This window comes from Euphorbia lathyris, chromosome 10 (genome assembly GCF_963576675.1).
Source record: "Euphorbia lathyris chromosome 10, ddEupLath1.1, whole genome shotgun sequence".
Lineage (NCBI taxonomy): Eukaryota > Viridiplantae > Streptophyta > Magnoliopsida > Malpighiales > Euphorbiaceae > Euphorbia > Euphorbia lathyris.
The window spans coordinates 44,110,836-44,123,471 of NC_088919.1; the positions used below are offsets into that span (position 1 = coordinate 44,110,836).

Sequence of the window (12,636 nt, forward strand, 5' to 3'; positions counted from 1 at the left end):
CTGCGAAGTGGTATAAGTAACTGCGAAAATAATGAAACTAAAACATGAATAATGAGTAACTCGACCCATCATTATCAACAATACTTAAACATCAAAATATTCACAATATCAACCATTATATCAACCATAATATACAATACTCAAAATGCATTATAATATCAACCACACTATCAACCATAATATACAATACTCAAACCAAAAATGCATCATAATATCAACTACAATATATGATACTTATACTTAAAATGATCGCAATATCAGCCATAATATAAAATACTCAAACCTGAATATAATATACTAAATGGTCAAAACATCAACCACAATATACACTTTTAATCTAATTCCAATAGATAGATTTTCCTATGAAATACCTCAAGCACAATAAGATATCGAAAAAAAGATCCATCTGTTGGGGTACATGTAATAGGCCTTTGATCATATAAGTATTGAGCGAAACACAAACGAATACGCCACAATCATTTGAGACCATCATTTGCTTTGGAACATCATGGACCCTACTTCATATTATGGCTCGTATATCATTTGAGTCCGGACAATATTCTGACTTTACAATGACCCTAGAAAGGACCGAGAGGTGACTGGATAGAAAGTCGCCTAGAGATGCATCATTATCGTTTGCAATCATACTATTGTATATGTATAGATGCATCACCGCCGAATCAAGAGCCCCAAGGATTCAATAATTTTCCTTAACGTTGATAGGCATGTATACCTTCTTGACTTCCTTTCATGGTCTCATGTAATCAAAGTATTTTCCCTCTCTCTCATGTTCTCTTCCCTCAGCTCTGCCATCAACTTTCCCCTCATTTTTTCCCTCAATTCTGGAACGACTTTCGCCTTAACCTCTGACTTCAGCTTAAGTAGATGAAGTCGTAGCTTTGCCATCTGCTCTTTTTTCAGCTTTGTTTGTACACCTTCTATCTTCCTCTTTTTCCTCACCATAGGAGACGCATTATCTTCTCCTTTTTATTCCTCCTCTTCTTCTTTAATTGACTCAACTTTGCAAAATTGGCTTCGTATTGCCAAATCTTAACCTGGTGATAAGTCCGAACTCCAAATCTCAAATTTGAGTTTAACTATTTTGACGTTGAACCACATCTCTCTATGTTTTGCTTTTGGTGGAGTAATCTCTCTAGTTATTACACCATGGCATATGGGAGTAGATAATATGCACAGTTCCATATCCACCAAATGCCCGAAAGAAGTCATCTTAAACAATTTCATTTGCTTTTATAACAGTTTACTCTTCACTTTCTTCATTACCTCAATATCAACCCTCACCGTGATTGATGTCTTTGTATTCAAGCTTAAGGGACGCTTAAATTTGATGTCTTTAAAACTATCATCAAGAGATAATCCTCTATTTCTCTTCTTGGAATCCTTCTTAGAAGCATCCTGGGTTGAAACCTTCACATCATTAAAAAAATGGAATTTAGAAAAACAAGAAAACAAAACTACTTCACAATTATAAATTCCTTCGCACTGCGAAACCAATAAGTTTAAAATATTTCGCAGCTCCTGCAATCCCTTCGTAGTGTAGGTACTCCTCCACTCAATTATTTTTGCAGTCATGAAATACCTTCCGCAGTTGAAGCAACTGCAGAGGAAATTCAAATGACTGGTATGCATTACCTCCGCAATTGTTTTCGCTACAAAAGGTTTTCATGACTGCGAAACCATATTTTTGCTAAGATAAGAGGATTTCTAACACATTCAATCACGCAAATACATCCCAAATAAATTTCCAATGCATAAACATGCTACTAAACATAACTCTAACTGTGATAAGGTCTTAAATCGCTAGAAAAACTAAACCATAAACCTTAAACCAGTAAACCCTAAATTGCACCAAAACCTTAAATTAAACCATAAATATGCAAGGAGATTAAAACTTACCTTCTTTCCGACCTTTTCCATTGAATCACACAAAAATGCAGCAAAAATCGCACCAACACCACATCGTAGTTGTCTTCGTACAAAATATGTTAAGTGATAATATATATACTAATATGTTAAGTGATAATATATATACTAAGGGTATTTCAAGAAAGTTAACTTTGAAAGCGTCTAGTTTTGTAAGAGGTGTTTTAATAAGTCTAAATATGTAACTGAACCTCTCAATTAGGCCAGTTTGTAATTTACACAATTTTAATTTGTCCAAATCACTCTTGCCACGTGAAATTAGAGGATTAATAACGTCATTTAAACAAATTGAGGAAGCTAACGAAATACTCGGTTATAGGTCAAATTCAGGACTCCAAGTGTATTAAAAGCCTAAGAAATGTGATCAGGTGCATGCACTTTTTCCTAGCAAAAACCCTCCTTTTTGTTCTCATTCATTCCTCATCTACCCTAAAAGTTGGCATTGAGATCCGTAGAAACTTTGGGTTCCTTAAAATTTAAGTTCAAATGATAAGGAATGTTTTCCTATAGAAGCTGATGTTAAAGCTAGTACATTATTAAAGGCCATGGTTGTATTATTGATGTATATGTTAAAGAAAAGTTCAGTTCCAAAATAACTCTTTTGCTCTTTTTTGGTTCAACTTTAATTTCAGTTGTTGAATCTATCAATTGCATTAATGTATAAACCACCAACCTTTGAGGTACGAAGCATCTATAACTGAGTAATGGAATTGTATATAATACAGCAGACACAGTAGCCAGCCAGCAAACTTAGCAACAAATAGATGTTATAACATAACATGATTTTAACAATAATCTACGAAGGAACCAATCAAACAGGTCTAAATATTAGAAGAGTTGATTGACGGTCACACTTCGAATAAAGGTCCGTTTGGTCTGTATTATTTTGAACTGATTACGTCCAAATTAATACATAAAATTGATCCTTTATACGTCAAACTTAAAGCATTTTGTGTAAGTTCACAGATTCATTAGAGTTAAAACGCAATGCTTATGCATATCATAGATGGATGAACAAAGAACACGCTTAGTTCAATAATCACGATACCATCCCAACACGATTAAAATAAGCTACAATTTTGGTGCACCATAAAAAATAAAGAAGAGTTAAAGATGAATGTCCCAAGTTTTAGTTATGTTGTGATCAGTTCTAACCAAATACATTCCCACACCTCTCTACACTCTTTTCATTATTTTACAAACCTATGGCTAGGAGTCTTCCATCCATCTTCACAATTGCTTTAAACTCTCAGATATTGCTGCCCACCATTATTTTAAACCCATGCACCACAGCACGAAATTACATCAGTAAAATCTCTCTTTTTCCCTTTTCTACAGCACGTAACATGAGATACAGACATTTTTGTTCGCCAACATTTCAGATCCAACATCCTCGAGTTCATAGGACATGCAAACAAATTGTCATCACAAGCCCACAGCAAGATATACAGGTGTGAATTAAAGGAAGGAATCAAGATACGAGTAATTCCTGCATCGATTATATTGAAGAAGGCTTCCATAGGTCCGATCCCAAACCCCTATGAATAGAGATTCTGTATCTGGACTAAAAGACACACCAGAGATCTCCCCAAAAAAATCAATCTCCTGCTCTTTCTCGAATCCGTTCTTCACATCGTAGACATGCACAAAATCAGCCGGCTCTGCCATCGCCATGAATTGCCCATCAGATGTGAAACGTATTGATCTAATGGCTCCTAAATTTCCCTTGAGCACAGCAACAGATTTTGACAAGTTTCTAGCATCCCAAACACGGCATGTCTTGTCTTGATTCCCAGTCGCAAAGATGCGACCATCAGGATGCCAAGCAGATGCAAATGAGAAATCCAAGTGCCCACATAGAGAAGTAATAGTCTGCAACAACAACAATTCCCACTAAGTTTATGCAAGAACTACAAATAAAGAATTCAACTATGAAGTTTGTGATGAGGAGGTACAAAGCATCTGAATTACCTTCCCCGTTTGAGAATCCACTAGTAACCCCTCTGGATTGTCACCAACTATGGTAAGAAGTTTACCATCAGGACTTAGTGACGTATGCTGCAACAGAAATAACAAAGTGAACAAAATGACAGATAGCAGACTCTTATACAAAATATCAAAATGAACATAATAACGAATAAAAAACAGCCTAATCTGCTCAATAAATCAAAATGTCATATTAATATACACTCACTTGTCAGATGAAATATCACAACATCAAATCACACATCCAATCTTAGGAGCAGTCAACTTAGCTTGCTAAAGTTGCATGTATCATTTCCTAATAATAAATTTTATTGATTTTCTATGGGAACAAAATCCATAAACGTATTGATACATATTTAGGGTCATGCACACTGAATTCACATGTATTATAGCTGCAGGACCAACTCTATACACTAGGTAGAAAGCTGGCTAGAAGATGTATAATTCTGCTCTGAGAAACAAGGTAGGACCTCATATAGAAACCTCTAGCATCTGGCTAGAAGGTTGCTCTGTTTCCCAAGCATGTGGGAGAAAATAACTCTCTTATTGTTATTTTTTGCACTCAAATAAAATTCACGAGTAATCTTATGGTCAAAAAACTCCTAGAAAAAATCATTCTAAAGATGATAAACGTACAAGGTCCAAAAGCAGAACTCTGCACAAAGTGATACAGCAGGTGAGCGGCACGAGTTCAATCAAAAACCCAACAAAAATAAATAGCAAATACTAGAACAAATCTAGTAACCACTTGGACAAAAACCAAGAGAATTAATTGAGAGGAAATCTCAAAGAGAATTTTATCGATTTATTATTAAAGTCTGAAAGACTAATAAAAGCTCTAAGGTATTTATAGGCTAAGATAGGCCTAAACCAAAAAGCAAAATAAAACAAATAAATAAATCTTAAGATAAAATAAATCCAAATCCGAAAGCTGGTTTGCGGCAACTGTACTCCAAATTCAATTTGGAATTGCGGACCAATTGCAATTTGAAATTGGAGTTGCGGCTCCTAATTCCAATTGGAATCAGGTGGCTCTCCATCACAAAGAAAGAATTGGTGATCTTAAATCATTATAGATCAAGTATTCAGTGTGAAACAAGAATAGATGAAAAATGGGAACAGCAGTGAGTTGGACAATGAGCAAATAGATCATGTGCAGACTGAAGAAGCATATAAAAAGAGGAGGAGCAGTCAAGTCTTTGTCATCCTTTCTTTTGTTCCAATTTGGTTTAGAATGCACAAGAATATGTAGTCTCACAAATATGATAAAAGCAACAGTAGACATCTGCACGTGAAATAACATCATAACAAAAAAAGCAGGAAAAAATCTCAGATCAAAGCATGCCTTGACCAAGGCATTGGCAAGTTACCATGAATTCACATGCCTTCACCAGGTTCAAGCGCTATTTGTGGTGAATATACTCATGTATGCAATAATACACAATATACTCAGGTAGTGTACAACCTTTGCCCTATTTCACAATTTAGTGTATAACCTTCAATTTTGCACACAAAACTGTACAACTTTTTGGTGACTTCCCACTAAAGTGTACAGCCGGTAATTGTGACCGGTCAACGCGACGCCAACACGCCACATCAGCAATTTTGACTTTAGGGAGGTCAAAAATGCTGACGTGGTGCGTTGACTTCGCGTTGACCGGTCATAATTACCGGTTGTATAGTTCTGTATGCAAAATTGAAGATTGTACACCAAAGTGTGAAAAATGACAAAGGCTGTACACCACGAATGTAATTTACCCCAATATACTCAGCAAAAATACACAATATACTCATGTATGCAATGATAGATATATACCATGTACATCAAGTAATATAAACATACATACAAGTTTTGGAACCAAGTATATGTCTAACAAAAACAATTCAGTTTAGTTGCATATGATGTTTGCTATATAATGGAATACATCATTTGAACCACACTCAAAGCATCAATATTTGAAACAGATTATCTCTCCTATGAAGTCGCCAATAAAAATTCTCATCACAAAGTAATGATAAATAAGATTGAGATGGAAAGCATGGATGGATGAAAAGGAACCTTTGAACTGACTTTTCTGAGCTCAAAAATTGTAGGCTCTGCTATTGTAAAATAAAAGCAGAGCAGTCGTACTTGCCAATAGACGAGTATAATTTCACATCTTTATATTTCATCCCAATAAAATTCTTAACGGTTTACCTTATACAAAAGTTATTTACTTCACATAAAAATTGATAGTCAGAATATATAAAGTATCAACTAGGCCAAGATGCAGCGTAACATTGCTGGGAGGTGAAACCTATTACAGATGAAGCACTTGGATAAAAGGAAAGGCAAGAAGGATTCGACAAAAATGAATGTAATTAAGAGTAAACCTCAGGCGAAAAGTTAACTCAACCAAATTACACACCAGTGCAATGTCACAATAACATCAAGGGATAAGGTACCAAAATAAAGGTTTTTGGGGAAGTACCAATTTCGGCTCAACGTTCAAAATAGCACCAGAGCAATGAAATTTAGGAGTCATGGAATGGTTGATGAAAAACAAATATAAGATCTTAATGGGCAAGAATACTAATTGATTGTATTATAATAAATACGAAAATAGGAATAAATAAAAAGATAACATATATAGTTATTAGGAAAAGAATATAGTATGGTTAATTTAATTGTGACGTTTAGCTTAAATTGGATATATTTTGTAAACGTTAAGCTTAAATTTGTATTATTTTGTAAACGTTAAGCCTATATTGGTGCTATTTTGTACGTGAGGCCTAAATTGGTGCTATATTGTAAACGTTAAGCCTAAATTGATATTATGTTGTAAACGTTAAGCCTATATTGGTGCTAGTTTGAACGTTGAGCCTAAATTGGTACTTCCCCAAAAACCTTAGACCTATTTTGGTACCTTATCCCTAACATCAATCGAAAGCTCCAAACCTAAAAATCCAAACCTAAAAAAGCATACATGTTTCAAAAGGAATACTCACATTCACTGGCCAAGGAAAGCAAAAATGTTTAGAAAGCTGAAATTTCTCCATGTCAAAGTCTCTAATTCCACAATCATTATTTGAGGCCATGAAATGCACTGCACCACTGTAGAAGTGTATATTTCAAGTCAATTTGGATGAAACAAACGTACCATACCCACTGTTAGTTATACCAGCAAGATAAAGATAATACATAATACGATATAACAAGGACAAAAGGCAAACAAGGGCCTGAAAGGTAGGACAACAACCTGGCATAATCATAAATTTCAACAGCATTTGTGATAGCATTGTCATCATAAGTTGTCCTATAACAGAAGCTAACTCCCGGTCGATCTAAATGCTGCTCCAAAAAAAGCCAAAAAACAAAAAAGTAAGTTATTGTCCGTTGTTGGCCCATTATGAGCAAAATAACCAAAACATAGAGAAGTAGGTAACATAAAATCACAACATAAATGGCTACAGTATCCCCATAATATGACTGATACTGTAAAAAGCAAATCAGTTATTTAACTGTCACAAAAAGATTGCTTCATCTTTATACATATCACAAACAAAGTTTAAGGAAGAATAAATTAGAAATTAAAACAAAGGTCTTCAGAACCTAAGCAGAAAGATGTATCACAAAAAGATAATGCATTACTCAAAGTCAATAATAGTAGTGGAAACAACAAGAGACGTCAAAAAGCATGACCACTTGAACAAGATTACCTTACAAATAAGTTCTCCCTGGAACCCTCCAGCAATCAACAATTTATCTCGCACTGCCAAGGTACTAACTTGGGTCTGTGTAAATCCCTCCAAGAGGCTCCCAGGATGTTTCTGTTGATTCAATAAAATGGAAAAGGAAAAGAAAAATAAATGCTGTAATCATAGCAATAAGCTATTTAAAAGGAGAAACGATGAGATTATGAGAACTTGTTTTTACACAAAGTGCTGTACACTTAGCAAGATAATGGCATACCTCACATGGTGCCACATGCCCAGAGACGTTAAGAACTTCAGTCTTCTTACAATTTAATGATGACCAATGGACAATGGAGAAATGTGACATGAGGTAGACATCGTGTTTTGATGTCGACCAAACCAAGTTCCGCAACTGCAATACCAAAATAAAAAGAGTACAAGTTCTCCAATCAATAATTCACTTGTTCCAAGTAATTTTCACATTTTTACACATTCAGAATAGTACAATAGATACTAAATGTCAGTCACTTCATGCACAGAAGTAACAAACAGCACGGCGTCAACCTCATTCCACAATCCACATTTTCCAACCAAAAAATTCTAGGACGAACAGGGCTTCCCTACATTAGCTTCTTGAACTAGTTTCTCCACTAATAAAGCTTTACCTTCCCTAAGCAATATCAAAGAATGCCTCCTAATGATGAAGCTCCAATAAATTATCCAGGTTGAAATGTTACTAATTACTACTGCACCAATGACCTCAAGTGCACAATCCAAAAGCATGAGTTTGCTGTCCCAAAATTATATGCATAGAAATCAAATCTGTTACTGCCGTTAACAATATATATTGGAAATATTGAACTATCCAGCCATTCATACAAGGTGTCTTCTATGGTTACTTTGTTTTTTACAAAGTAAAGCTTACTTTGTTTTCTTCACCATTGAATGATGGTGGACTTTAACAAAGTAAGTTCATCCAATGGTGGTAAAAACAAAGTAAAGCTTACTTTGTCAAAAACAAAGTAAGCATAGTCTAACCCTTCATACAAACAAGCACAGCTCAAAATGCAGGGGAAAAAGGCACATTTGATGGGTATAGATACTTACTTGAAAATGAAGGATAGTTGATGTCACTGATCTTGTATTCCGCCAAAACTCAAAGTATGTCCCACCTTTGCTTGTCGGTTTACATTCCTAGGAACAATCAAAATACACAGTATAATTTAAAAGGGAAATTCAGCAAAAATTACTAGTTTACCACAATTACACTACACAGAAAATCTAACTTACCTTCTCTGAACCTTCTCCTGATTGAGGAATGTTTTCGTAATTCTTGTACTGCTCTAGCCTAGTTTGTCTATACTTCTCGCGGGAAATGCTCAATCTATCCCAAGGAATTCCCTGAATATCCTTTCCTTTCCTAGCATCTGCAGCGGATGTATCTGTTATCTTGTTATCCTGCACGCCCAACCACCAACACAGCCCCGATTCCATGAAAGAAGTACACATGTCAAAAAATAGCTTTACTGCTAAACAATGCACAATAAAAAATACCTTGTTATAGAAAGAAATTTTTGAAAAAAAAAAATTAAGCAAACACCAACCATAGACAAGAAGCATTTCCATATAAAAAAAGAAGGCACTGAATTTAAGAGTTTAAACTGGAAGGAAAATAACAAACCAAATGATCATAATCGTCATCATCATCATCATCAGACTCTGAATCACCCATGATTCTACCACGGAAATACACATCATCATCTACTTCTGCCATTTCAAAATCATCTGCCATGTACTCCATTTCATCACCTTGGTACTGGGACATGTTCGCAGAGAAAATATACCTGAGCCAACATCAGGTCAAAATTATACACATGAAATCCAATTCCTTGAAGATATTGATTCACTTAAAAACAATTTCAATTTTTAAAAAACTATTATCCAACTATAATTTGTGGCTACTTTAAATAACAATTGATGCTTTAATCCTATAATAGAATCTCGCCACAAACATTAAAGGGTCCTGACTAATTAGCATTCTGGGTGGTTGATTACCTCAATTGATTCCTAAGGACTTGCAACTACGATATTGACAGTGGGGAAATTATTTATAGGGGGGCAAATAGGAATCACCTTGATGGCTAAATAAATTCTGAACACTCTAACTAAGAGTATTACCATGTCTTACCTAACCTCCATTCTCTATTCTATCATTTTATGTAAATTGTTACGTGCAAAAATACTTCAAGATGCTTTCGTCTTTGCTCTGGAATGATTTTCATTTCTCAAGATCAATCTAGAGGAGATTTTCCTGTCAAAGGTGATGGTTGCATCTATTGCCTAGCATATTAATAATGCCAGCACAAAAATATGTCATATGCTATATTTATCATCCTTCAAACATCCAAATTCCAGGAATGCATAAATATGGATCATTTTATGAAGAAGTTTAGATGGATGGTTAAAGGAGCAACTCTGATCACGATATTAGAAACGACTTTGTTTCTATCTTCTTATTGTTTGCCACTTTTGCAGCCAAGGCCAGAAACAAACATTTGGAACACTGCAGTGAAGAAGTGAAGAGAAAGGTTGACAAACACTAACTTGTAAGGTATGAAAAATATCTTTCCATCTTCCCCACTTTAGCAGAAAAATTACAAGGGCAGAGATGCTGTAAAGAGTACTTAAATGATCCAAAGAAAATATGTTCTTAAAAGAACGTTCAGAAGAACTTAAACATATAATTCAATGGAGTGGAAATTACCATGTAGCATCTAAGCACGAGTGCACGACAGGTCAATTGTTAAACCCTTCAGTTCATATTTCTTAAATAGAGCTCTATGGCACAAGTGATTCAAGAGAGTAGTGTTCCAAGAAGACTACTTCTAGTAATTGAACATTGTGATAAGAATGGAGCAACTTCGTAATAAAGTGGCCAAAATTGCAAGGAATAACATAAAGCATGTTTTGAAATTTTCATAGGAAGGCTGGAAATACAATTTCTATATAGATATGTCCTCCATATTAACATGCAACTAGCACAGTAATTACAATTGACATCCCTTAAACTTGTTGCTACAGATGATGCACCAGTAGTTCACAAATAAATTCTCCCCAAACATTTAGCATGGTGCAAAATACATAAACCAAGGTAGAACGCTCTTCAAACTTCTTAAGGTTATATGATATAATCTTTCTTTCTTTCTTTTGTAAAAAAGCTTAGGTAAGGGTAGCCCTACCCATTCCCAAGATCAACCTCGATGCGGATTTAAAGTGAATTCATAGATTACTACCAAAGAGGACAGGGTGGGAAATTGAACCCCAAACCTAGCAAGCAAGTATCAACTACTTGCCGCTCGGGCCAAGGCCAACCCACATTGACTTATATTATATAAACTAAGTTGTTGAACTAGGGTAAGTAGTAGATTCAGACTTTGTTCTCCAATCCTTTTGTCAAAGGCATAAGCTTAATAAAAAGTCATGTAGGATAAAGGTGATTTATCTTCCATGAAAGCAATTTCATGACTTGATTAAAAAAGTTTACATTCTAGGTCAGAACCTACAGAGCATTCAACTATTAAAAGCCTCTAAAGTAGAAAAATATCACAAAAAACAAATATTTTAGTGTAAAAGTAAAAACAAGTGATTTTCACTGCTTTGTTGTTGCATTGTTTCTGAATGGGGCATCCTGGGAGCTTGACTAATCACAAGTGATGCCACGCATGAATGCTTCGCTACTCATAATTTGGAGGAAGATTCAAAATATTAATAATTCTTATGATTATATACGAAAGGGGAAAACAGCTTTTGGTTGAAATTTCTTGATTTCTACATCATATTTCAGCGAGTTGGACACTGGTGATAACAACTACATACATGTTTGGAATTGCAGAGAAAACAAGCTACAAATCGAAACATTAAAGAGAGGGGTAAAGGCGGGCATCATCAGGTGTTAATTCTGTTTCCGGTAAAATAAAACTATTCAGATAAATTAGATCTTTTACATTAGGACGTGATCTGCATCTTAAATTAAACTCTCAAAGCAAAGAAGAGAAATTGCATAGCAAACAAAAAGAGAAAAGAGGGTCAAAGATTAAACCAAAAGAATTCTGCGGGGCGGTGCTAGTCCTGGCGGGATGCAGCGACGATTGCTTCCCTGCGGCGTGGTATAATATCCTGATGCTTCCGTTGATTACTCCAACCCAAATATCGGAGATCATATCATCATCACCATCATCGTTTTGGGGGAGAGGAGGGGAAGCATAAAAGGAAGGGTGTAGGATAGACAGTCGGCACTTTTACGCTTCTGCCCCCGATTTTTGAGGAAATCTTTCCGAAGTAAAATTCACTTGCAATATGGTCGATCTTTTTTTTTAACTCAAAAATCGAAATCTTAATCCGCCAAGTTTGCATCCTTTGATTAATTTTTTATATATATTTTTAACTAAAGGAATGATTTATTTATTTTTATAAAATTCAATAATTTGTACATTTAGTAATTTTAATATATTTTTATGTTTTTTTATAACTGGAATTCCATGAAATAATAATAAAATAGGAGATTAATTAAGAAATATATTAAAATATAATAAAAATCAAAATTTGAATTAAAATACAATTAAAATTAAATATTATATTTACGATATAAAATAATTACAACTTATATTAAAATGGAAGCACTATCAATATATTATGCTATAAACTATTACAGCCAATACTTTTCTAATATTGCATATGAAGAAACTTTATCAATTCAATATGTTACATATAAAAAAAATTAAATTCATAAGAAGTAATCACAAATTCATCTTGATGATAATCATTTTGCTTGATGGAATTTCATGATCACCAAGTATTCGAATTCAATTATTCATTCTGCTACAATAACCCAATATATCCAATTGAGTCAGTTTAAGGTGATGATTTATCATATTTTCATCTTGTAATATCTCATTAAGACATTCAATCAATTTGTTCTTCATTCTTTCACTGTATAGAATATCAGTCATGCTTGCAGATATCACTTATTTG

At 34.5% G+C, this 12,636-nt stretch overlaps 1 protein-coding gene across 1 annotated transcript; it reads right to left on the reverse strand.

The window, feature by feature from the left end:
• Nucleotides 1-3,011: 3,011 nt before the first annotated feature.
• Nucleotides 3,012-11,918, reverse strand: LOC136208380 (uncharacterized WD repeat-containing protein C2A9.03-like). The gene is made up of 10 exons (XM_065999227.1): nucleotides 11,705-11,918; nucleotides 9,287-9,449; nucleotides 8,896-9,063; nucleotides 8,713-8,799; nucleotides 7,883-8,017; nucleotides 7,630-7,740; nucleotides 7,170-7,261; nucleotides 6,919-7,024; nucleotides 3,916-4,002; nucleotides 3,012-3,816 (listed from the first exon to the last, which is right to left on the reverse strand). Exons 2-10 carry the CDS (start codon nucleotides 9,428-9,430, stop codon nucleotides 3,403-3,405), a joined length of 1,344 nt encoding a protein of 447 aa, XP_065855299.1. The 5' UTR covers nucleotides 9,431-9,449; nucleotides 11,705-11,918; the 3' UTR covers nucleotides 3,012-3,402.
• Nucleotides 11,919-12,636: the final 718 nt, after the last annotated feature.

What these genes read in the sequence shown, in the direction of transcription:
- LOC136208380 (XM_065999227.1), bottom strand. Translation starts at nt 9,430, where the DNA reads ATGTCCCAGTACCAAGGTGATGAAATGGAGTACATGGCAGATGATTTT. An exon ending in GGCATGTGGCACCATGTGAG is followed by an intron (nt 7,741 to 7,882) that starts GTATGCCATTAT and finishes TTGAATCAACAG; the next exon opens with AAACATCCTGGGAGCCTCTT. An exon ending in GAAATTTATGATTATGCCAG is followed by an intron (nt 7,025 to 7,169) that starts GTTGTTGTCCTA and finishes ACACTTCTACAG; the next exon opens with TGGTGCAGTGCATTTCATGG.